The 23062-nt window shown below is 25.1% G+C and overlaps 2 protein-coding genes across 8 annotated transcripts; both read right to left on the minus strand.

Moving 5' to 3' along the window:
• Nucleotides 1–6044: 6044 nt before the first annotated feature.
• LOC135931052 (uncharacterized) lies at nucleotides 6045–13877 on the minus strand. 3 transcript variants are annotated; one of them, XM_065467911.1, is made up of 7 exons: nucleotides 13509–13877; nucleotides 13367–13467; nucleotides 9990–10066; nucleotides 9495–9706; nucleotides 7870–7998; nucleotides 7156–7315; nucleotides 6048–6764 (listed from the first exon to the last, which is right to left on the minus strand). In XM_065467911.1, the coding sequence occupies exons 1-7, from the start codon at nucleotides 13535–13537 to the stop codon at nucleotides 6582–6584; spliced, it is 891 nt and encodes a 296-aa protein (XP_065323983.1). In that variant the 5' UTR covers nucleotides 13538–13877; the 3' UTR covers nucleotides 6048–6581. The 3 variants fall into 3 exon arrangements, with proteins under 3 accessions (XP_065323981.1, XP_065323983.1, XP_065323982.1); XM_065467909.1 differs by having other exon boundaries at nucleotides 6045–6764; nucleotides 13367–13877; XM_065467910.1 differs by lacking the exon at nucleotides 6048–6764 and adding an exon at nucleotides 6995–7108 and having other exon boundaries at nucleotides 13367–13877.
• Nucleotides 13878–18764: 4887 nt separating this feature from the next.
• On the minus strand, nucleotides 18765–22543 carry LOC135931596 (uncharacterized). Of its 5 annotated transcripts, none has more exons than XM_065468827.1 (9): nucleotides 21217–21258; nucleotides 21105–21171; nucleotides 20979–21059; nucleotides 20853–20933; nucleotides 20679–20807; nucleotides 20573–20635; nucleotides 19493–20279; nucleotides 19158–19399; nucleotides 18765–19112 (listed from the first exon to the last, which is right to left on the minus strand). In XM_065468827.1, exons 1-7 carry the CDS (start codon nucleotides 21253–21255, stop codon nucleotides 19549–19551), a joined length of 1191 nt encoding a protein of 396 aa, XP_065324899.1. In that variant the 5' UTR covers nucleotides 21256–21258; the 3' UTR covers nucleotides 18765–19112; nucleotides 19158–19399; nucleotides 19493–19548. The 5 variants fall into 5 exon arrangements, with proteins under 5 accessions (XP_065324899.1, XP_065324898.1, XP_065324901.1 ...); XM_065468826.1 differs by having other exon boundaries at nucleotides 19158–19422; XM_065468829.1 differs by having other exon boundaries at nucleotides 19158–20279; nucleotides 20679–20780.
• Nucleotides 22544–23062: the final 519 nt, after the last annotated feature.

A 23062-nucleotide genomic window follows, 5' to 3' on the forward strand; every position in this document is an offset into this window, starting at 1 on the left:
AAATAATCAGGCAATGTGTACACTGCCAAAAATAACACATTGACGCTAATATATTTAAAAAAATATAAATAATAAATATACAGCATTATAATAATACAATTTTTTTTTTACTTTGTATAATTTAAATACATATACATGTAAAATTTTATAAAAATTAATTTATAATTTAAATGTTATTTAATCGTTATGCCTTGAATGAACCGCTAAACCTTAACCGAACCAATGTAATATTTTTTGGAGCAAAAAAGAATCTTTATAAAAAAGTTAAACCAGTTTGAACCGGTTTCGGCCAAAATAAAATAAATAATTTTACATTTTATTACATTATTTTCTTGTGGTGTATTACATATTTTACCATACCTGCGTCGTTATTTATAATTATTAAATGATCAAAATATTTGTTTAATATCCATAAGTCTGTATTAATTTTTCACTATGACTTAAATTGGTCTACATTTTTTAACTACTTCATATAGTATTAGAGCATTCCTATTTTCTATATTTTAGAATGCAAAATATCTAAATAACCAATTTTTGATTTAGTAGCATTTAATTAATCTAAAAAATTATCAGTTATATATTGGGAATCAAAGAAAATTGAATATCCAAAATTATACTGTTACATATAAGTAACTGTTTGTATTGAAGTAACAATGTTATTAATAGATTTTTTGTTTTGTAGAAGGTTTAAGGCTACAAACGAGACATTACATGATATTTATTTAATATTAAATTGATGTTAATTTTGTATATATACTAAGATGATTATGATAAAGTTTTAACCTTTTTTATTATCGTTTGGAAAATAAAGAACTTTAATATTCTTAACCAACCACACGTGTTTATTCAATACAATCGCCCACAATTTATTCTATATTATTATTCTTTCAATATATACAAACTTGCTTTTATAGTACTTGGGGTTTCCACAACACAACTTTCTATTAAAAGGGCCTTTTCGGGGCTAAAATTTGTGTTATCGTCACAATGAACAAATATGAATCCACTTATATTAAAAAATATATTACCTACACGTTCAAATAATATATTTAGAAATGAGTTATAATTCTTATCAGGGATACAAACCGAAACGGGTTCAGTTCAGGTTAGGATAAAAATAACGGTTTAGCAGGTTGTAAAAAATAAAAATATAGGTTCGGTTTGAACCTCCAAAAACCGGTTTGAACATTTTTGTATTCAAGCCTACATTCGAATTAGGTATAGAGATGAATAATTAATATTTAATTTATAAAATATAACAAATAAATATCAATGATTAATTTTAATATGAACAATATTTAACTTTATTTACTTAAAAAATTTTAATAAGCCGAAGAATTAATATATTTTCAGAAATTCTTTTCACTCAAATTACATCTTTAAGGAGAGAGTATAATATAATTGTTGAAAAACATCTTTCCACACTAAATTAGGTAGCCAGCACTGCCAGTATGATATAAAATTTGATGTGTCATTTATAATAATACACAGTTTGCAATCAAGTTCTGTATTAAAAATGGAATATCAATACCATGCATAATGTTTAAACATCAATTTAGCATTAAAAATTGAAGTTTAATTAATATATATTTAATATAAAATATTTTATTTATATAATAGAAGTTAAACCAGTGGGTCAATCTGGTAATATATGTGAGATCCAATGTATAGATATCTCAGGATGTATTAATTTTTTAAATATAATTAAATATAAAATTTTATATAGGCATGGAATCTGATAGTAGTAATTCATATAAAGGTATGAGTTGTATTGGAACAAATTACTTTTAATAAAATACATTTTAAAATTTTATTTAGATTGTTTGGTTAATGAAGAAAGAAGGCTTATTGATGAGAGGACTAATGTAGGGACAGTAGAAAAGAAAAAAAATAGGTAAATTAATTTATATTTATATAAGATATATTTATAAAATAATAAAAGCTATACACATGGCTCAATCTAAAAGTGACAACCATACAAGTATTTTTTTTCATTTTAACAATATTTTTCTTCAAATATATATTTGTCATAATTTAAAAGCAATGATATTTTAATTCATATATTAATATTTTTACTTTTTCAGAAGAGCTTGATTTGGGTACTAAAACAACTGGACCTATGCAACCAATATTAGGTGCATATCCTTAAAGATAGAAGATGTTTTTAACCTCAGTGGTACAAATCCTTTCCTTGGATAGAATATAGCATTACCAGAAACGCTATTTTTTGTTTTCCTTGTGGTAATTTTCCAACACAACCTCAAAAGATTTTCTCTTTGATATAGGTTATCAAAAATTTTGTAAGGTTAAAGAAATCTTAACAGCTCACGGAGCAACAAATGGTCATGCAACGAATGTGATTCTCTGGAACCATTTTAAACAATCTTTAATAAAAGGGACCATTAAAGAAAAATTTGTAGCTCTAACTAAATCAGCAATAATGGAAAGAAGAGAATATTTGAAACGATTATTCAAAATTATAATACTATGTGGTAAGTTAGAACTTCCTCTTAGAGGACATCATGAAAGTAAGACAAGCAATAATCAAGGGAATTATTGTGAAATATTAAACTGTTTGAAAGAGTATGATTCATTTTTAATGGCATATAAGCCACCAGACAATGCTCATTATTGATCACCTCCATCATAAAATCAAATGCTATCTGCAGCGGGAAACATAATCTTAAAGTACATAGCTTCAAAAATAAGGGAGGCAGGTTATTTTGCTGTCATGGCTGATGACACTCGTGATGTTAGCTCATATGAACAATTTAGTATATGTGTTAGATATGTTGATAAAACAAAAACACCAAAGGAATCTTTTATATCTTTTGAAAAAGTTGTAGACTTAGATGCGGAATCATTAACAAAGACATTGATATTAACCTTAAATAACAATTCTATAAATGCGATTTGCGTTGCTCAAGCTTATGATGGCGTCAGTGTTATGAAAGGGCATCTTTCAGGAGTCCAGAAAAGATATCGCAAAAATCACAAAATGGCTATATATGTGCACTGCTATGCACACAAACTCAATCTTGTATTGATCTCAGCATGCAAATATTTACCTCAGTCTAGAAAGTTTTTTAATGTATTAGAATCTATTCATGCTTTTTTCTCAATATCTATTATCCATCATAACAAATTTCTTGATTTACAATTAAGCTTGGGGCTAAAATCCAAAAATATTGATGCCTTGAGTTCTACACGTTGGGGATCCCATATTAGAACAATAGAGGCAGTAAAAAACATTTTCCCTGCAATTATTTATTATCTAGAAAATATAGAGCATGGTGATATGATGAAAGCAAATGGAATTTTATATATTCTTTTACAATATGATACAATTATGTGAATGTTTATATTCCAAAAATTATTATCTATGTGTTCCAATATTTCTATTTTTTTACAAAAATCAAATTCTGATATATCAACAGCATTGGCTCTAATCGAGTCTCTTATCATTTCTTTGTCAAATTTAAGAAATAATTCTTATTTTTCTTCATTATTTACCTAAGTAAATAAATTCTGCAATTTACATAATATAAAAATAACAAATAAAAGAATAAATATATCTTCTATCATTTTAAATGATTCTATTCAAATAGATGATATTGTTTCTCCTAATTATTCTGATCAAACAGAAACTTTTTATAAGTGTCATGTCTTTTATCCAATTTTGGATATTATGATAAATGAATTAAAAATAGATTTTGTCAAGAAAACACAGATATATTAATAGCTATAAGTGCTTTACATCCCTCCTCCCCCCAATTTTTAAATAATGATATCATTAAACCATTTATCTTACATTATAATCTTCCTGATCCAATGGGAATATGCAATATTAAAGATTTATATTTTAACCTATAATAAAACACATGAACCTATGTGCAAATCGATAATAGATTTGATAAAAATCGTACCCATCGATATATTCCCTCGTATATAATTGCCTTAAAATTGCGCTAACTATACCATTTAATTCCTGTTCATGTGAAAGATCGTTTTCAGCTTTAAAACGGGTGAAAACATATATTCGATCCACAATGGGTCAGAAACGATTAAATTCGTTGGCTCTATTGAGCATTGAAAAAAATGTTATTAATAACATTCCTATAGATCACATTATAAATGAATATGCAACAATGACTAACCGCCTTAGAGAACTCATTTTATCAGATAATCTAATCTTATAATTTATATTATAAAACGTAGATCTTTATATCCACTTTTTATAAGCCTGTAGCTATTAGATATTTATAAAAATAACTTTGGGTTTTCCCTTTTTCTAAAAATGCCTTATTTTTAAAAATTTTGAATTATAGTCGTTATTTTAAAGATTTATTAATCTTTTACTAATTTTTCTTTCAAATTCTTCACGATAGTGATACATTGTATACATTTTATAGAGAGAGGGAGGTTATGAGTGTGTAGGGAGGGAATTTTTATTAGTTTTAAATGATATTTACGGATATATTTGATAGGGGGTGGAGGATATCTCAACCCTTGGTTACGCGCCTGCTACAAAATTTCCAATATTTTCCTTTTTAAAATTGATATAAAACAGAAGAAGCAACCTATTATATTATTAAATTTTCAATTATAATAAAATATTTATCACAATATTTCACTTTCTAAGATATAAATTAAAACAAGATATTACCTATAAAATGTAAGTGCAGAAAATTTTGAAAAATGGAAAGAGATAAAAAAAAATAATTTCTCGAAAAATTATTTTTTTTAAGGGTATAAAAAAAATCCTTTTTAATATTATTTTAAAATTATTTTAATCTTTTTTGACACCTAGAACCTTCCACTTTCAAAAAAGCTCCGGATTTGGGTCCAGAAAAAATAAGAGAGTTCAGGATCTGGGTTCACATCCATGGTTTTATTTTATTTATCTTATAAAAGTTTAAAAAAAACATAATAATTTGTAAAATTAATCCATATTAAAAATTATTGAATGTCGAATTTTGTGTTATTTTAATTAAAATAAACAATAATATCGCTAAAATTTTTAAATACAGCCAAAGGGCTAGTAAAAGACATGAAGGCCGGTCATCGGAGGTCAAACCTTCATAGGCTTTTAGAAATATGGACCGCCCTAAGGAAAATTCGTAGCTATACCACTGGTTTGGATAATTAATTCAGGAAGGGAAGAGCTAATTCAATTTTTTATAATATTCTTGTTTAAAATTTAATAAAAAATTAATTCAAAAATGTACTTACAAGGTTACAAATAGTGTCGTTTTGAAACCTTGATGTTGCAGATTTTTTTTAAAAAAAAGGCTAAATAAAGATTTCAGTCTAAAAATAATACCTGAGCTTTCGCTAAAAGCTTTCATGGTAAAACCTTGAGACTTTAATAATATTTTGGTTAGCAATGATAATATTTCTTCATTTTTTTTGTATTTTTTTAAACTCTACTTAAATCAAGTGTTTACTTTAGCATCTATTAAGTTCATATTACTTTAAAAATTTTCTAGCAGATATAAGCGAAATTCCCAATTTTTAGCGATTTAGAACGGGAACCATTAATTATAAATATATATACAAAATTATTACTTTTTTGGTATCGATATCTACTAAAAAAAAATGGGTGGTATTGGTGTATCTCTAAAAATGGGGAAGTTAATTTTATTTTAATCAAAGATGTGGGCCCTAACAAAACTTACTTAGAAGTGAGCTAATTTTTAATGAGAACAAAGCATTTCTAGGAATTTAGAGTATTCCTCCTAATATATTTTATTGCATAATTTAATATATAATTTTTGAATATGAATATAATTTTCGTGTAGATGATTTTTTCAGCTTTCCTAACGCATTTAAAACTATGCCAGAACGGAACTGAACTTTAAAAATGATACTAAAAAATTTTTTTAACAAAAAAGTGTAAAAAAACTCAACATAATTTTATTTCATAGTTTTTATTTTAAATTACATATTTTAAAAAAAATCATATATCACAATTCATAATTATAATGCAAAGACAAGGATTTATATAAATTATACTTTTTTGTGGAATGAGTGGTTGTTTCACACTTTTATATTATAATAAATCAATTAAATGATTTTAAAGAATTTGCGATTTCATGCTAAAAAAAATTATATAAATTACAAGTAAAATAATATAAAAATTGCCCCGCTTATATTTTTTTAAAAAAATATGAAATGAAAAACATCTTTTGATTCAAGAATCAAAAAATCGTTTTAAAAAAATTAAATTTAATAAATCAAATTTATTATGTCTTAATAATTGAAAAATTGTTTAAATTGATGAGGAATTTTATAAGACATGGAATATACAATTATATTAGAAACCTATCTCAAAAGCAGAATTGGCTCCTGATATTTTGTTTTAATAAAGCTGGCAAAAAAAAGGATGTTAAAAAATTTATAACATATTCCTTCTCATTCCTACTAATATAACTTGTTATTGTATGTTTATAGAAACTAAATGGCGAATTTAATATGGTGGATGTGACAGATTAAACATAACATAATTAATCACCCAGAAGCGAATTGGATCAACCTAAAAATTAAGACAATTGTTTTATCATGATATCGTTGGACTTATATCATACAACTTTAATCCGACTAGATGCGTCTACTATATCGTCTTTTTGTGCAATTTTCGTGGGTCCAATATTTTGGCGAGGAATGATGGATAAATTCGTAGAATAATTTTCGGAAATTATTGACTCGGCATTTAGATCGTTTATATTCTGACCAATTTTGGAATTCATTTCATTGAGCAATAGCTAAAAAAAAATTTTGGCCCAAATTGAAAATTTTTATTTTTAAAAAATCATTAACATTTTGTTTGATTAGTATTGTACAATCCTGTCACAAATCATTAATGCGATTAGGATCTGGTCGATCTGCCGAACATTAATGGCATTTGGTAAGAATAAATATTAAAAAAATAATATGCATTCATGAGATTCATAACTTTATGCGAATCAATTTTAGCATAATCATAATTTTTCCCGTAACTATTTAGATTTTTTTTAACTGCCTATTATTTCTTTTTCTATTTTTAATCTGATATTAAAAATGATTTAAAGATATTTTGATTTAAGAATTCATAGGATTTCATCTAATGCTTAATGAATCAAATGTTATAATTAATATCAATTTTTTAAAAAAAACTTGTAAATCATATTCGATAGGCGTAGGCGAAATTATCAGGTCATCTTTTGGAATATCTTTATCATGGGGATTCAGAAATTTTGTGATACGATGCATAAGTTCAAAAATGTCGAAATTCGGAATTGGTATTTCTTTATTAGATCGATTGGGAGTTAGTAATCTATCAAATAAAACATTAAATTATTATATATGAATAGAATACATTATAAACCTTTTACTTTTGAAATCTCTTGTAAAAATTATATGAGGTAGTTTATGGAAAACTACATATTTGAGGTTTAATTTTTTTAAATAAATTATTATTTATCAAATACTTATTATTTTAAAGAAGAGTTTAATAATCGCATTTAATTTTAAAGACAGGGAGACATCGATAAGAATAGGTATATTGGGTTGATACTTTTAATTTTAATCGACATCCAAAAATAATAACCTTCATAAATTTAATTTTTTTTAGCCTATGAATTTATTTAAAATCATATACAAATGAGATTTCTAAACCTATTAGAAAAGAAAAGTGAATGTTAATTTTTTTTCTTTTATTTATATTATTAAATTTATAATTTACATATATCAATTTCTTAAACTAATATAAATGATAAATATATTTTCAATAAATTTAAATATACATAATATCTTTTTATTTTTTGTTTAAAAAAAATTATTTATTTATATGCATTTATAGAAGAAGAAAAACACTTAAAAATCGTTTACTTATAAATTTTGACTAATTCACTTTTCAAAGCGTTTCTTTCGGCGATATCTTTTGTCAAAATATGAGCGATTTTAAGATAAATCGAAGAGGAATATGATATGACACGGTTTAAATTATTATTCATCAACCTTTTATATATATATATATGAATTTATCATCTTCAAAATTAATAAATGTATTAAAAAAAATAAAAATTTATGTACATTATTTATTAAACATTTGCTAATTTTATATAACTAAGAACCATGCTAAAGATGAGTACAGTTTTTAAAATCATCTTAAGGTGGCAATTATAACTATTTATAAAGATGAGTTGCGAAATTAATATAGATATGGACACAAAAGAATCAAAAATGCATTAAAAAAATTACTAAATAAGTGGGAGAAATTCGAGAATCCTGAAGTAAGGGATTTCGATAGTAAAGAATTACCGTTGTCATGACATGGGCTACGGTCTTTTGATCAATCAAGCAAGTTAAAAATATTTACACTATTCAATCACATTTTAGGATATCTTTAAGTGTCCGGATATCATAGGTTTGGATCAATTAAGCAACATTTCAATGATGCCATAAGATTGCTAACTTACCTGTAGAATAGGTGCCTATATGGATTCGCCTGTTGGATATCTTTTTGGGACTTTTCCAGATATGATATAAAGGCCAATAAAAGCTAAAGGTAAGAAAGAAAATGATAATAAAAGGTTGGGAGGAAGATGTGGCGTCAAATAGAACTAAATACATTTTTAGTAAACCTTAATATTACTTTATCCCTTGAGAATGAGGAATGAGTGTGACAATGCCACAACCATCTTTGATGGCAAAACCTAGTTGGTCAGGACTAAAAAAAGCCGAGGGCCTTCGCTTTTATGTTCCTTTTAATTAAGTAATGAATTGATTTTTTCCCATTTTTTAAAACCGATAAGAAAGAAGTTATGGTCTAATTATTTTTACTTTAATAAATTTCATATATTAAAATAAGTAATATAATATAATATTGATAAATTTTAAGTAGTTTCTCTTTTTTCAATAAACGTTACATATAATTGTAAATTTTTGTATTGACCACATCGGTCACAAAAGTGGCATCATCGCATCTCAGCTAAATAACATGGTAATTAAGAGTCTATAATTGGAGTAATTATGAAAGATTGAAGCTGTTCAAACCTTCAGTCCTGCCAGAACAAATCTAGGAACCGAAGCCAGAATCTAGGACCCTCTGAGCTAAAAAGAACCAGACATGAAAAACAATTAAAATTTTTTTTAGGGCCAGAACAAAATCCAGAACATCTTTTTTTTATATTCCGTACATTAGAACCATTTTTAGTAGAGATTCCAACTTTGTATATTTAAAGGAGAAATAAACCTGAAAATATGGGGAAAGGTAGAATTGTGTCGAAAGTTGGTAGAATTGAGATTCTTGTAGCAATAACTAATATGTGTGATAGGTCAGAAAGACTAGGTTTAAACACAACTAAAAATTAAATTGTTACTGAAGCTTTACTTTGTGTAAGTATGGTTTCAAATTTTTAAAGTAATAATGTTTTTGTATTTCTGTTTTAGCAAATTCTTTAAACCATTATTTAATTCTGTGTAAAAAATCTATTTTTTGACTATATAAAAACTTAGCAGCTAAATATTTTGTTTGATAGGATTGACAAAGAGCACCAAAATTTTCCGTTAAATCATCGAGGGATGAAGTTGCCAGCCTTTGTTTGAAGTTAAAATCCAGTTCTTGGGACTGTAATTTGCACTTATCTTGAACCAGAGTTTCCAATTTGTTCATCAACGAACTACCCACGGATGCTAAGAGTAGGTTTTTTAGTTCAGCATTTACCTTAAATTTTGAATATTTTGTTATTAAATTTATATATTCTATATTTTTGATTTAGGATATCCAAATATCAAAAAAGATTCATAAAATTTTAAAACTTTATCGAAAAAGAAGATATATTTTTTTGTCCAAAATGTAATTCTATAAATTCTGAAATAAAATTTGTCATTTAGAAAATTTTTTTAGATATAGCCTTTAAGAAGATAAAAAAATATATTATAAAAAAAATGAATAAGGTGAAGGTGAAAAAAATGATAAAGAAAAGAAAAATGCAGTAAAATAAAACTTTCAATTGCTCTTCTAAATCACATTTTAGTAATTTAACATGTGTCTTGTCCAAAAAATCAATCGCCGGCTCTTCACCTATAAAATTTAAATTATATAGCCAAAATAAATTAAGTGCCATATCAACTCCAAATTAAAGGAGGGTGAAGGGAGAGGGGGGTTTATTAAAAATTATTCTCACCCAAACTAAGATATAATATATATAAGAATGAATATAAAGTAGAGATGCAATGCATCCAGATTTCATTTTGGAACAACCCCAAAAACTATTTAGTAATTTGCCCCCTCCAATGATGTATAACACTGTATTAGCTAATAATAGTAGTTATTGGGATCTATATCATGTTTTCTTTTTTGCTTATTCACTATTCTTTTAACTGATTAGACTTAAATAAAATAAAATTGTGACAACTAAATATATTCTTTGCTCCGAATTATATAATTATTGTTCAATCAAATTAACAAACTTACAAGCTTGTTAATTGATCTTTTTAAAAAGATCGAATCACGATCTTTTTTAAAAAATAGGATCGAAATCCAGGATCGACCTTTTTTAAAAAAAAGGATCGCGATCACAATCACGATCCTTTTCTTATTTAAATTTCTTATTGATGCAAAATTAACTAATATAAAAATTAAATAAATATGGTATAAATTTATTATAATTGAATAATATAATATATAATAACAATTAGAATATATTTATTTATAAATAAAATTAACCTTTAATAATAAAATTTTTTCAAAATTATCATCATTTAAACATCCACGTTTTTCATTAAGTACATGTTAAGCTTTACTAAAAAAACAAGCGCTCCACAGGAGCGCTTGATGGCAAGGGTGTGCTATATTCAATAAAAAAAAATTTTAAATTAACATAATTATTAAAAATATTCACTGAATCATGATTAGAATAAAAAATTTATAATTGAAAGAGCATTTTTTGATAAATTTTTCCCCAAAAAGGTATCGATTTCATCCATGCATTCATTTGAAGGATCTGCATGTGGTTGACCCTGTATATATCTTCTAAATGGGCAATTAACCTTTCTTTTAGCAACAAATTTTGTGGCAGATTAATAAAAGGCCAATTGAGCTTAAACTTTGGGTGAATTATTGATGCCAATATATTACTGTCATCATATAGTGAAGGAAATCTATATTAATAAATGATAATTAATTTATTATTAAATAAGTGTTCATTCATATAAATCAGGTATCTGCAAAAGTTAGCCCTTTAGATTTTACAGTCAGGCCTGACCAATTGTATAATATTGATTAAATTTAATAATTTTTAATGCCTATTAGGCTCATTAAAATTTTACCAGATATCAGAGGCTTAGTAGACCAGACTTGTTAAAAATATTTTACTAATTTTTTTAATAAATTTTGCAGATATCTGATATCTAACAATATAAGAACTTATGAATAAAGGGTTCAACATAAATTTTGTTAAACATATTAAGGTATATTATTATTTATAACTGGTTAAAAAGGTCATATATAAATTCCCTTAAAATACCAAATTTATAATATTTTCTTCTAATATATGATTATTATAATTAAGATTAACTCATAGATAAATATATTAATTATTTTCATAAATAATAAAAATTATATTTTTAAAATAAACTTTTAGATGTCTCTTTAAATTTGAGCTACTAATCTTTGAGGAGGAAATCTTATTTTTGCATAAAGAACATTTTGCATAGATCATTGTCTGGTTACTTCCATCCATTTCACATAGAGTAAATTACTTACGTAAATTATGAAATGGTAAAAGATTCTCATTCTCACCTATATCTACTGTCATATCAATAGTAGTACTATTAGATGAATCATCTTCTAAATTTATAATGGAGGACATTATTAAAACCTAGATTTATTTATATTATAATATAATTAAATTAAATTAAATAAATAAAACTTGTATTTGTAGGCTTTAAATCACTTCCAAAAATTAAAGAAATGAAATTTTTGAAATATGGTGGAATAGTGGTTGATAAAATATGATGTAGATAGATATTTTTTTTTAAATAATATTTTAATTTAATTTTCAAAATTTTTATTTTATTTGTTGGTTTTTAAGTAAAAAATTAATTTTTAAAAGGATTGGGATCGAATATTTAAGAAAAAGATCTCGATCACGATCTTCAATTTGAGGTCAGGATTCCGAATCCAAGAAAATTGACAAATTTAGGATCGAATCCAGGATTGGCGATCTTTTGATTCGATCCTTTAACAACTCTGCAAACTTAATATTTGATTGTTCATTTTGTGTTCTTTTGAATTATTTTAACAGAGTAATCAGCATTATAAATTTATGGAATCAAAGAAATAAAGTTGTATAAAAAAATTGTCAATAAACATTACTAAAGGTATTACCATTAGAAGCAATACCCTTACATAAAATAATTCCTGTTTTAATTATTGTTGATAATTTTGTTAAGAAGAATTATACATACAATAAAATATATTATAACTAATTTCATTAATATTGAAAGGAAATTTATGAATAAAATTAAAAATCAAAAATATTTTAGGGGAAATGCATTTTATTCAATTAAACATCTATTTTTCTATAAGATTTATAAATGAATCATTATTAATACTAAATTGGATTGATTAAAAAAATACCTTATCATATATAATTAATTATCAATATTTGCCTAATTCATACTAATTTTAATATATTTAATAATTAAAAAATAATTTCAATGTTAACAATTTTTGATTATTTTAATTTATCTAATAATTCATTTTTATATAAATCTAGTAAAAGTAAAATTTTGTAAACCAGAATAAAATTAATAATTTTTTATATAAAAATGCATAAATTAATTTTTCTTATCAAAATATTGAACATCAATATTCATTTAAATAAGGTAAAGTTCAAATAATTAAAAATTCTTCATAAAATTAAACAATATTAATTTTTAAAAATTCAATAGTTTTATCTGTTGACTTATACCTTCCCTTAAATTTCCATATATATATTTGTCTAGCAATATATTTTTAAGCATTATATATTTTTTATTTAAAAACTACAATTTATAAAATAATATACTATTAAACTGTATTAAAATAAATATCAAAAAGAGAATATTATTTTTTAATTGTGCCTATAAATTTCTTTATCTTAGTTTAATTTTTTATAAATAAATAAGTTAATTTTAAAAAAGAGTTTACTAATTAAAAAAAATTGATTTCAGGATAAATATTTTTTATAGCTTTATAGTATTAATATTATTAAAATTATAAAAAAAGATTTAAATCACATCAACCCATTTAATATTTTTTTTGCTGAAGAAAAATTTAAAATAACAAATTTGATTCCCCTGTTTCTATTAAATCAACCTTTTTAAAATTTAGTCTTACTTGCTTCAGCCATCATTTGCTCTAAAGTATCATTATCATCTATATTTGCATCATTCCCAGATTTAATTTCTAGCATCTTATAAATATCATTATTGTCCAAACTATAATATTTTTTATCATTTATACTACTGATAGGGTTAACTATTTCAAAGGAATTAATTGAATCAGCATTTGATGATGTAGAAGAAATATCTATTTTATTATTTTTTTGAATTATACTATCATTTTTATTAATTTTTAATGATGATAAAGACTGTGCTGAAGAATGAGCTGATAAATCTTCAACTGGATTGGATATATTTGTGTTATCTTTCTTACGTTTACATGTATCTTTTAAAGTTCTTTTGGAGTTAGGATAACGAGTTTTAATTGTTTCGAAAACTTCATAAAGTACTAAATTTGTAGGTCTCTTCAAAAGAAGGGAATGTGGTAGATTTTCAGTCATTGGTTTATTAATCATTCATGTATATTTTAAAATTTTAATGATATATTTGAATGGGTTCCACCTCTAAATAGCAAGAATCCAAAATAGCAAGGAATTAAATGAATGAAAATCTATATAAATTATTAAAATGTAAATCATTTTATTATATTATTTTAATTATATAATTATATTATTACATATATAAGTTTTATATATTAATAGTGTTGTATAATATAATATATTAGGCGTAATTTTTATCTAATAATATTATATAAATTGTTTTAAATTATAAATAAACACATATATCTTTTATAAATTTTAACTATAATTTATCCATATTAATATTATGTTTATTATATGATATTATAAACATGTATATTGCAATTGTATTTAAATCATTTCTATATTATATGAGGGGGGGGGGGGGAGGTATTATATAAATACAAATTTATATTTAATAAAGGAGAATACTAATAAGAAGCAATAGCGACATGCGGGGGAGAAGGTACATGCCATCATATCGCCTTTAAGAATAGTGAATAAAAAATCATTTAGGGGTAAGAGGTAAGAGTTTTTTTTCTCTATGTAGACGTTGATAAGGAGCAAATCCTAAATTATTAGAAAAATGAAAACTAATTATACTACAATTTTTTCCAATAAAAAATTATAATTAAATATTAAAATAAACCTAATAAGTTACGTATTAAATTTTTTCAGAGATTGTTCTACAATCTCCTCTCAAGCTTCCCCTCTTTTTTAGCTATGGCTACTCTAAATAAATGGCAGCGCTATTAATTAGCTACCATTTTTATAAAAGTATAGTAACTAACTATCGCTATTTAAAAAATGTAGCGCGCTACTTTTAACATAGCTTATGGTGAATAGCTATAGGGAAACAATGAAAATCACTTATCTCTCATTTGATTTATTAAAACGGTAAAGCAGAATAATGATATTCGGCAGACAGAGCATGGCATGATGATTGTACTTCAGGAACATGTTCTTCCTTGCAAAATGGCAAAGTTATGCAAATATAAGCTAACTAAACCCAATAGCGATTATCAAAATAGCGAGATATTAAATGATGAAAATGTAAAGAAGTCTAAATTATTAATATATAAATAATTTTATAAATTATAATATGTAATTATAAATTATTAATATAAAAATCTGTTGCATTATTCTAATTTTATTACAATATAAATTTTATTTTTGTTATAATCTAATTTTATTTTATAAACGGCGTAACCTTACTTTTTTAATATTATTTTACTTTTTTGTATTTCGTTTTATATTCTAATTTATATTTTATAAAAATGTATATATACCTTAAGAAAAGAAAAAGAAATTAGTTAATAAAATATATTTTTACTGACTCGAACCTCGCGCCATATCGTCACCATCCTAATTCTTTTCATGGTGCCCGTCTGGGTGGTGGACTAGAAAAAGACGACTACCTAATCTTCTGAGATGACTATCTAACCTATGGAGACTGCTTAACCTATGGAGATGACTACCTATTATGACTCTACCTTCTGCTTAACCTATGGAGATGACTACCTATTATGACTACCTTATCTATTGTGACTACCTAATCTACTGAGATGACTATCTAACCTATGGAGACTGCTTAACCTATGGAGATGACTACCTATTATTACCTTATTTATTGTGACTGCCTAATCTATTGATATGACCAATGTCTAATCTATGGAGATGACCAAGAATCAAACCTTAGCACGTTCTTTCATGCAAAAAGCTTCTTTCTTCATGGTGTCCCGGCTCTGGATGTTGGACTGGAATATGATAACCAGCACCTAACCTAATGTGACAACCTAGGAAGAACTGATATGGAAGTTGAACGATAGGTTATGAATTCTATTTTGTGAGACCAATGATGATTACTTATTATTCTAATCCACGTAAGAAGAAAAGTTATTAAAAATTAAAATTTTATGCCAGGATAAAGGCATGTTATAAATTTTTAAAATCACTAAAATGTAAAATCATAATGGATATATTTGAACACACAAAAAGCCTTTAAAAAATTATTTACTTAAATTCTTAGTGAAATATTGATATTTTTTGATTTCTTGAATGATGACTAATTGTTGTTAATTAACTAAACCTAAAGATGAATTCTTAGATATAATTAAAAATAAACCATTAAAAATCCTAAACAAGAAGATTATTAAAATGTAATTAAAACATATGAATTAAAAGGGATTTAATATGATAAAAATGTTCTTGAAATAAAGCTCATTTTTTTTAGATAAAATTGAATGATGTGATGAGATCATTTTCTTAATCTTATAAAGAATTTTTTTTTGAATTAAAATTAGGGTGTGAAATTTAAAATTTTATTTAAAGAGAGGGAAATGTGAATAATATTTTATTTGCATATTTTAACCTCGGAGATAGAAAATAAATAAAAATTAATTAAACACTAAAACGCGAAAAATTAAACGCTTATAAAATATGAAATGCTAAAAAATGTAAAACGCAAAAAATATAAAACGCAAAAAAATATAAAACGCTAAAAATATAAAACGCATAAAACGCTAAAAGTATAAAACGCTATGATTAACTTAAAAATAATATAATAATCATTATGATTTATCGTTCCTTATTCTGGATTAAAATTTTATTCCTTATTCCATAAATTATCATTCCTTATTACATATTTTATTGTTCCAAAATTCAAAATTTTATTCGTGCATATTATTCATATATTTGATTTGATCAACTATTCCAAATTATATATTCCGATTTATTCCAAATTCCAATATTCGACTGGATTAATTATGAAATTGAGAAATGTGAACAACGTACGATAAGGATATCAAGCTAACGATAACGTTCAACGATTTCATCAAACCTACGAGAACATTTGAGACTTATGCGCTAACCAAGAAGAAACCGAATACAATCGAAACGGGAAAAACTTCTAAACAACAAACTCTCTATACTTCTCCGATGAAATTATCAGAAGAAGGAGAATGTTGCATTATTCTAATTTTATTACAATATAAATTTTATTTTTGTTATAATCTAATTTTATTTTATAAACGGCGTAACCTTACTTTTTTAATATTATTTTACTTTTTTGTATTTCGTTTTATATTCTAATTTATATTTTATAAAAATGTATATATACCTTAAGAAAAGAAAAAGAAATTAGTTAATAAAATATATTTTTACTGACTCGAACCTCGCGCAACATCGTTAAGAATCCTAATTCTTTTCAAAATCATTATAATATTATGAGACTATTGTTATATAATTATAAATATATACATTAATTTGTTATTATTATTAAATTAACCATTATATAAAAAACAAATTTAATGTTTCTAAATATTGTCCATCTCTAAAAATTCCCATATAATTTTTATACAATTTTTAAACGATTAATTATATAAAAAGCTGTAGTAAATATTATAAAACTTTAATTATATAATCTAAAATAAATATTACAATTTTGTAAATTATGGCTATACTATTTAACTATTATTATATATAAATATTTTAATTCTTTATTAAGTAATTTATTGTTGTTAAAAGCCCGCTTTCGATTTTTTAAAATGGCCCGATAAGATTTCATTCAAAATAATTTTATGTAACCTAACAAATCTTCTTGCCATCTATACGCAAAATCTTCAGACAGTGACGAAGCATCAAATACTACCAGGGAAGCAATAGAAAATCATTTTTTCTTTTTATAAGTCTAACCATACAAAAAATTAAAATTTATAAATAAGCAGAATTCGTCCTTGTTTTTGAGTAAAATTTCGTTTCATATTTTGCGCCTGAAATCTATCATATTTTTAATTCAATTTTTGGCAAATGATTTTAATTGAATTATCGACTTCAAATAAGCGGTAGATTCTTCATGCTGTAAAACTGCCTTTAAAAAATTATTCATATCCAAACATATTTTTCCTTCAAGAATAATAAGCGACCAACAATATAGGGATATAGAAAATCCACATCCAGTGAGCCATTCATATTTTTCATATTAATCCTTTTGGTTTTTATCTTCCTATTAATAATCCATTGCTTCACATCAAAAATTTTTAAATTAAATCATTTTTAATAAATTTTCTATAATACAATTTGCAATTATTAGACACAGATAAAAATATAATATAAAAATATTCTCAACCTCTTTTATTTATTTAAAAAATAGGCATTTTTTTATTTACTTCCCCAACACATATTATTTATTTTCTCCTTATTTATTTTAAAAAATAGATAATATTAAATTTGCTTCACTCATGTAATTTTTTAAGGTAGTAAAAATAATAGTAATTTTTTAAAAATAGTATAAATATATATTATTTTTATTTCAGAATTAGAGTGTATGCTTCTTGGGGATAGGCAGTAAAAAATCTTTTTCGGGTGGAGTAAGGTTTTTTCTATCATGTAGAGGTAGACGCTGATATAATTTATTAGAAAAATGAAGACTAAATAAACACTCACAAAAAAATATTTTTTTAAATCAACCCAAATCGGAAAAGAATCATATGACACCACTTGAACATGTGTGTTAAACAATCTTGTGAGTCACTAGAATTTTATAAAGATTCTATAATTTTTACAATATTTTGGCAGAATAAAAAACTCTTTTGAATGCTTTGGTCTTTCTTTTTATAAAAAATTATTTTCACCCAAAGGATTCGTATTTTATCAAAATTTTGACAAGCAGTTAAAAATATATTTACATAATGTTACGACCATACATTTTAAAGTAAGGTTTAATGAATAAATCATCAGTTTATGTATTATTATATGTCATTGCCCTCTATAAGCAACAATTTTAGGTCAAAGCATCTACTAAATAAGTATTTTTATTACTGAAATATGTATACAATATGCGCGAAAAAAAAATATTTATAAATTTTTATATTAAAGTTATATTATTATACAAAATAATTATAAAAATGTAAATAAAGTATACCATATATAGCAAGAGAATAATAAAAATGTAAATATATAAAAGAAATATAAATAAATACGGGTTATGATTGTTGTTTTATAAAATATGAAACATTATCTAAAAAAGGATATATTTCATTTGTACGCTCGTATATACGAGTTAGATTATCAATGTTAATATTTAATTGATCATATTTTTTATTTTTTCTTCTCACGTTCAACCCACTATTGATTTGTAAGATCTTAAGCTCACTCGAATGTTGATGTCTTTTTAAAATATTTATCAGACAATAAATATTCGGGTGAGCCACGTTTGTTTTTCTCTTAAGGGCATGATAATACCCCTCCAGGTGGTTGTTTGTTCTAGGGCCGTCAACTTGATACCTAAATTGATTATAAGTAAAGTTAATATTTAAATGTTTTAATTACCTGGTCCATATATTTCGGGGGAATATGGCATTAACTCCGAGCCATGTAAAATCCATATACTCCATAAAATTTTTGAGCAAAGGATATTCAGCAGACAGAGCATGGCATGATGCCCGTACCTCGGAAATATGTTCTTCTTTGCAAAATGGCAAGGTGGTCATTCGTCTAACAACTTGATGAATGGTAGTATTGTGCAAATAACCGCTAACTAAACCCAGCGCCTGACATTTACGCCAAAGAGCCTGGGAATAGTGAAAAAAACAGCCTAAATTTTTTTAATTATAATATACAATGTTATAAATAAACATTTTATGGACATATTAGGAAAAACAAACCTAAGCGCCGATATAGCTGCGGCCTCGTATTCAGTTTGTCCAAATCGAGGATTGAATCATATATTTTTCATCGAGCAAAATTGCAAGATAATTTGAAATAATTCAATATATGTCCCTCTATTTTTATCGGGGAGGAGGGCATATATAATCAGTATCATAACTTCTTGATACATTATATGGATACTATACAATTGACAGTACAGTCGAGGAACGATATAAAAGGTGCCGTCCATGTAAATGCTATCACCATCACATATTTCTACAAGTTTTAGCATTTCACATGTACCAAACACCAGCATATTATTATTATTATCATTATTAATTAAAAAAATCTCCCCCTTATTTGTGGTGATGTATTCTGGTAATAATACTAGTTCATCCAAAGACTGAGGCAAAGTGGGCCGATTTTTTTGTAACAATCTGTCAATTGTACTCTTAATTGAAACAAATGAGGGCATTGCCTCTGGATACATTTCGATGGAGGGCGTTTCCAGGCATCTTTTATTCAAGGCCTTTTCATAAATATTGTGCCTTGTCTCTAGAGGATTTTCGGCAACAATATCCTCTAGAACCTTGTGAGTTCTCAGTTTTTCAAACTGACCGATTTCATTTTGGTGTTCATGCAAACCAGAGGTTGTGTAAATTCCATCAAATTTACATGAAGCCTTGCAGCCAACCTTTCTGCAACGATAGTGTATTCTATCATCTTTTTGATAAGCATATCGATATATATAATTTTGGAAAAAGAGAAGCAGTTTTCCTTTTTGAGATTTTATAAATTGTGGATCTTAATAAATATAAAAATCATATATTAATATGATTAATATGGAGCTCTAATATTTAATCAGACAGAACCAGATACTTAAAAAAATAAATAAAGCAAATAAATAATTATTGATTTATTATTTATCTTTAAAAAAGATGTAATATTTTTTTAATTATTCCAAGGTCATGCCTAAATATAATTAAAAAATAGCCTAGCTATATTATACATCAAGGGTTACTATAATATGTCACATTCTGTATTTAATTTTTTTTTTAAATAAATTTAAAAAAATAGCCTTATAAACATATTTTTACCACTAATATTTAGATGTAAATCTATTAACACATTGGCTACTTCTAAAGGGAGATCACCATTACCTATAAATATAATTTAGTAATTGTCAATTTGTGTATTGAATACTTTCAATTCCAACATCTGAATTAATAACATGATAAGCACCTGAATTATTTTGATTTGAGATAAAAGTTTGAAAGGCTATGGCAAATCCAGAAGTTTGAGGGGCTAATGTAAAATTAATAATTTGTGGAGCTAATTATTATAAGTTAATGTTATAAATAATAACATCATAAATACCTTGACTTGAATTAATATTTTGATGGGCTATGGCATCAGAAGTGGAAGTTAGAGGGGAAGTAAAATTTATAATTTGTGGAGCTAATTATTATAAGTTAATGTTATAAATAATAACATCATAAATACCTTGACTTGAATTAATATTTTGATGGGCTATGGCATCAGAAGTGGAAGTTAGAGGGGAAGTAAAATTTATAATTTGTGGAGCTAATTATTATAAGTTAATGTTATAAATAATAACATTATAAATACCTTGACTTGAATTAATATTTTGATGGGCTATGGCATCAGAAGTGGAAGTTAGAGGGGAAGTAAGGAGCTAATTGTTATAAGTTAATGTTATAAATAATAACATCATAAATACCTTGACTTGAATTAATATTTTGATGGGTGATGGTATCATAGGTGGAAGTTAGAGGGGAAGTAAAATTTTTTGTGGAGCTAATTATTATAAGTTAATGTTATAAATAATAACATCATAAATACCTTGACTTGAATTAATATTTTGATGGGTTATGGCATCAGAAGTGGAAGTTAGAGGGGAAGTAAAATTTATAATTTGTGGAGCTAATTATTATAAGTTAATGTTATAAATAATAACATCATAAATACCTTGACTTGAATTAATATTTTGATGGGTTATGGCATCAGAAGTGGAAGTTAGAGGGGAAGTAAAATTTATAATTTGTGGAGCTAATTATTATAAGTTAATGTTATAAATAATAACATCATAAATACCTTGACTTGAATTAATATTTTGATGGGCTATGGCATCAGAAGTAGAAGTTAGAGGGGAAGTAAAATTTATAATTTGTGGAGCTAATTATTATAAGTTAATGTTATAAGTAATAACATCATAAATACCTTGACTTGAATTAATATTTTGATGGGTTATGGCATCAGAAGTGGAAGTTAGAGGGGAAGTAAAATTTATAATTTGTGGAGCTAATTATTATAAGTTAATGTTATAAATAATAACATCATAAATACCTTGACTTGAATTAATATTTTGATGGGCTATGGCATCAGAAGTAGAAGTTAGAGGGGAAGTAAAATTTATAATTTGTGGAGCTAATTATTATAAGTTAATGTTATAAGTAATAACATCATAAATACCTTGACTTGAATTAATATTTTGATGGGCTATGGCATCAGAAGTGGAAGTTAGAGGGGAATTAAATTTATAATTTGTGGAGCTAATTATTATAAGTTAATGTTATAAATAATAACATCATAAATACCTTGACTTGAATTAATATTTTGATGGGCTATGACATCAGAAGTGGAAGTTAAAGGGGCTAATGTTAAAACATCGATTCAATGATAAAATATTTATATAAAAATAATTACCATGATTAGCATTAGAAGTTTGTGCAGCTACTAAGTTTTGATAGTCTAAGGAATGTTGAATGGTGATAATTAAATCGAGGCCAATCATTAATTTGGCCCTACCACCACATCTTTTGCGACACGTAAGGTAAACGGCCTTTTTCCCACTTGTATGGGTCAAATATTCATGCCCTTGGTAGCATATATAATCCTTCTTCTTCTGTGTTTGCTGAAAACATAAATAATAAATATATAAAATGGTTCATTACTTTTATTTCAAGTTGTATATATTTAAGATAATTTTTAAGGTTATCTGCTACAGTTGGAATCATATCAAAATATGGCGGCCATTTTTGTGAATATTTGTGTGAGTATTAGTGTAAATATTCTCATTTTTGGCTATTATAGTGCGCACAAATTGAGCTTTTCAACGCTCCGTTTTAAAAGCAAATAATGCATTTTAAATGGTGTTGTGCAAATTGGATTTTTTTACGGCAAGCGTTAAAAAAAAGCAAACTAGTTTGATTTTTTTATGCGTTTTTATTTCGCGCCAATATATATTTTTAATTTTATTTAGTGATTTTATATAATTATTCATATTGTAATATATTAAAAATATTTAATAAACTTTTTTAAATTTTAAATGGAAACAAATGCGAAATTGTAAGTTAATTATTTTACATTTATATAATTATTATATGTTATTTAGAGTGTGGGACGACATAGTGACAAAAAAATTCTGTGCCTTATTAGAGAGTCAAGAAATGGTCTGGAATCAGCAGCATCCAGACCATAAAAATTCTACATTAGTGCTAAATGGTTTATCATCCATTAGCCAAAGGTATAAATATATATATAAGATTAAAGAAATTTTATTTTTA

The sequence above is a fragment of the Gordionus sp. m RMFG-2023 genome, chromosome 1 (assembly GCF_954871325.1).
Source record: "Gordionus sp. m RMFG-2023 chromosome 1, tfGorSpeb1-WG-v2, whole genome shotgun sequence".
Taxonomy (NCBI): domain Eukaryota; kingdom Metazoa; phylum Nematomorpha; class Gordioida; order Chordodea; family Parachordodidae; genus Gordionus; species Gordionus sp. m RMFG-2023.

Excerpts from the sequence above, each read along its gene's own strand:
- LOC135931052 (XM_065467909.1), bottom strand. The coding sequence starts at position 13,826 with ATGATTAATAAACCAATGACTGAAAATCTACCACATTCCCTTCTTTTG. Across the intron at positions 10,067-13,366 it reads GCAAATGATGGCTGAAGCAA|GTGAAGAGCCGGCGATTGAT; the intron begins GTAAGACTAAAT and ends TAAATTTTATAG. Across the intron at positions 7,999-9,494 it reads ACAAAATATTTAGCTGCTAA|GTTGATGAATAATAATTTAA; the intron begins GTTTTTATATAG and ends TATATATAAAAG.
- LOC135931596 (XM_065468827.1), bottom strand. The coding sequence starts at position 21,255 with ATGATACCATCACCCATCAAAATATTAATTCAAGTCAAG. Across the intron at positions 21,060-21,104 it reads AAATATTAATTCAAGTCAAG|CTCCACAAATTATAAATTTT; the intron begins GTATTTATAATG and ends TATAATAATTAG. Across the intron at positions 20,808-20,852 it reads AAATATTAATTCAAGTCAAG|CTCCACAAATTATTAATTTT; the intron begins GTATTTATGATG and ends TATAATAATTAG.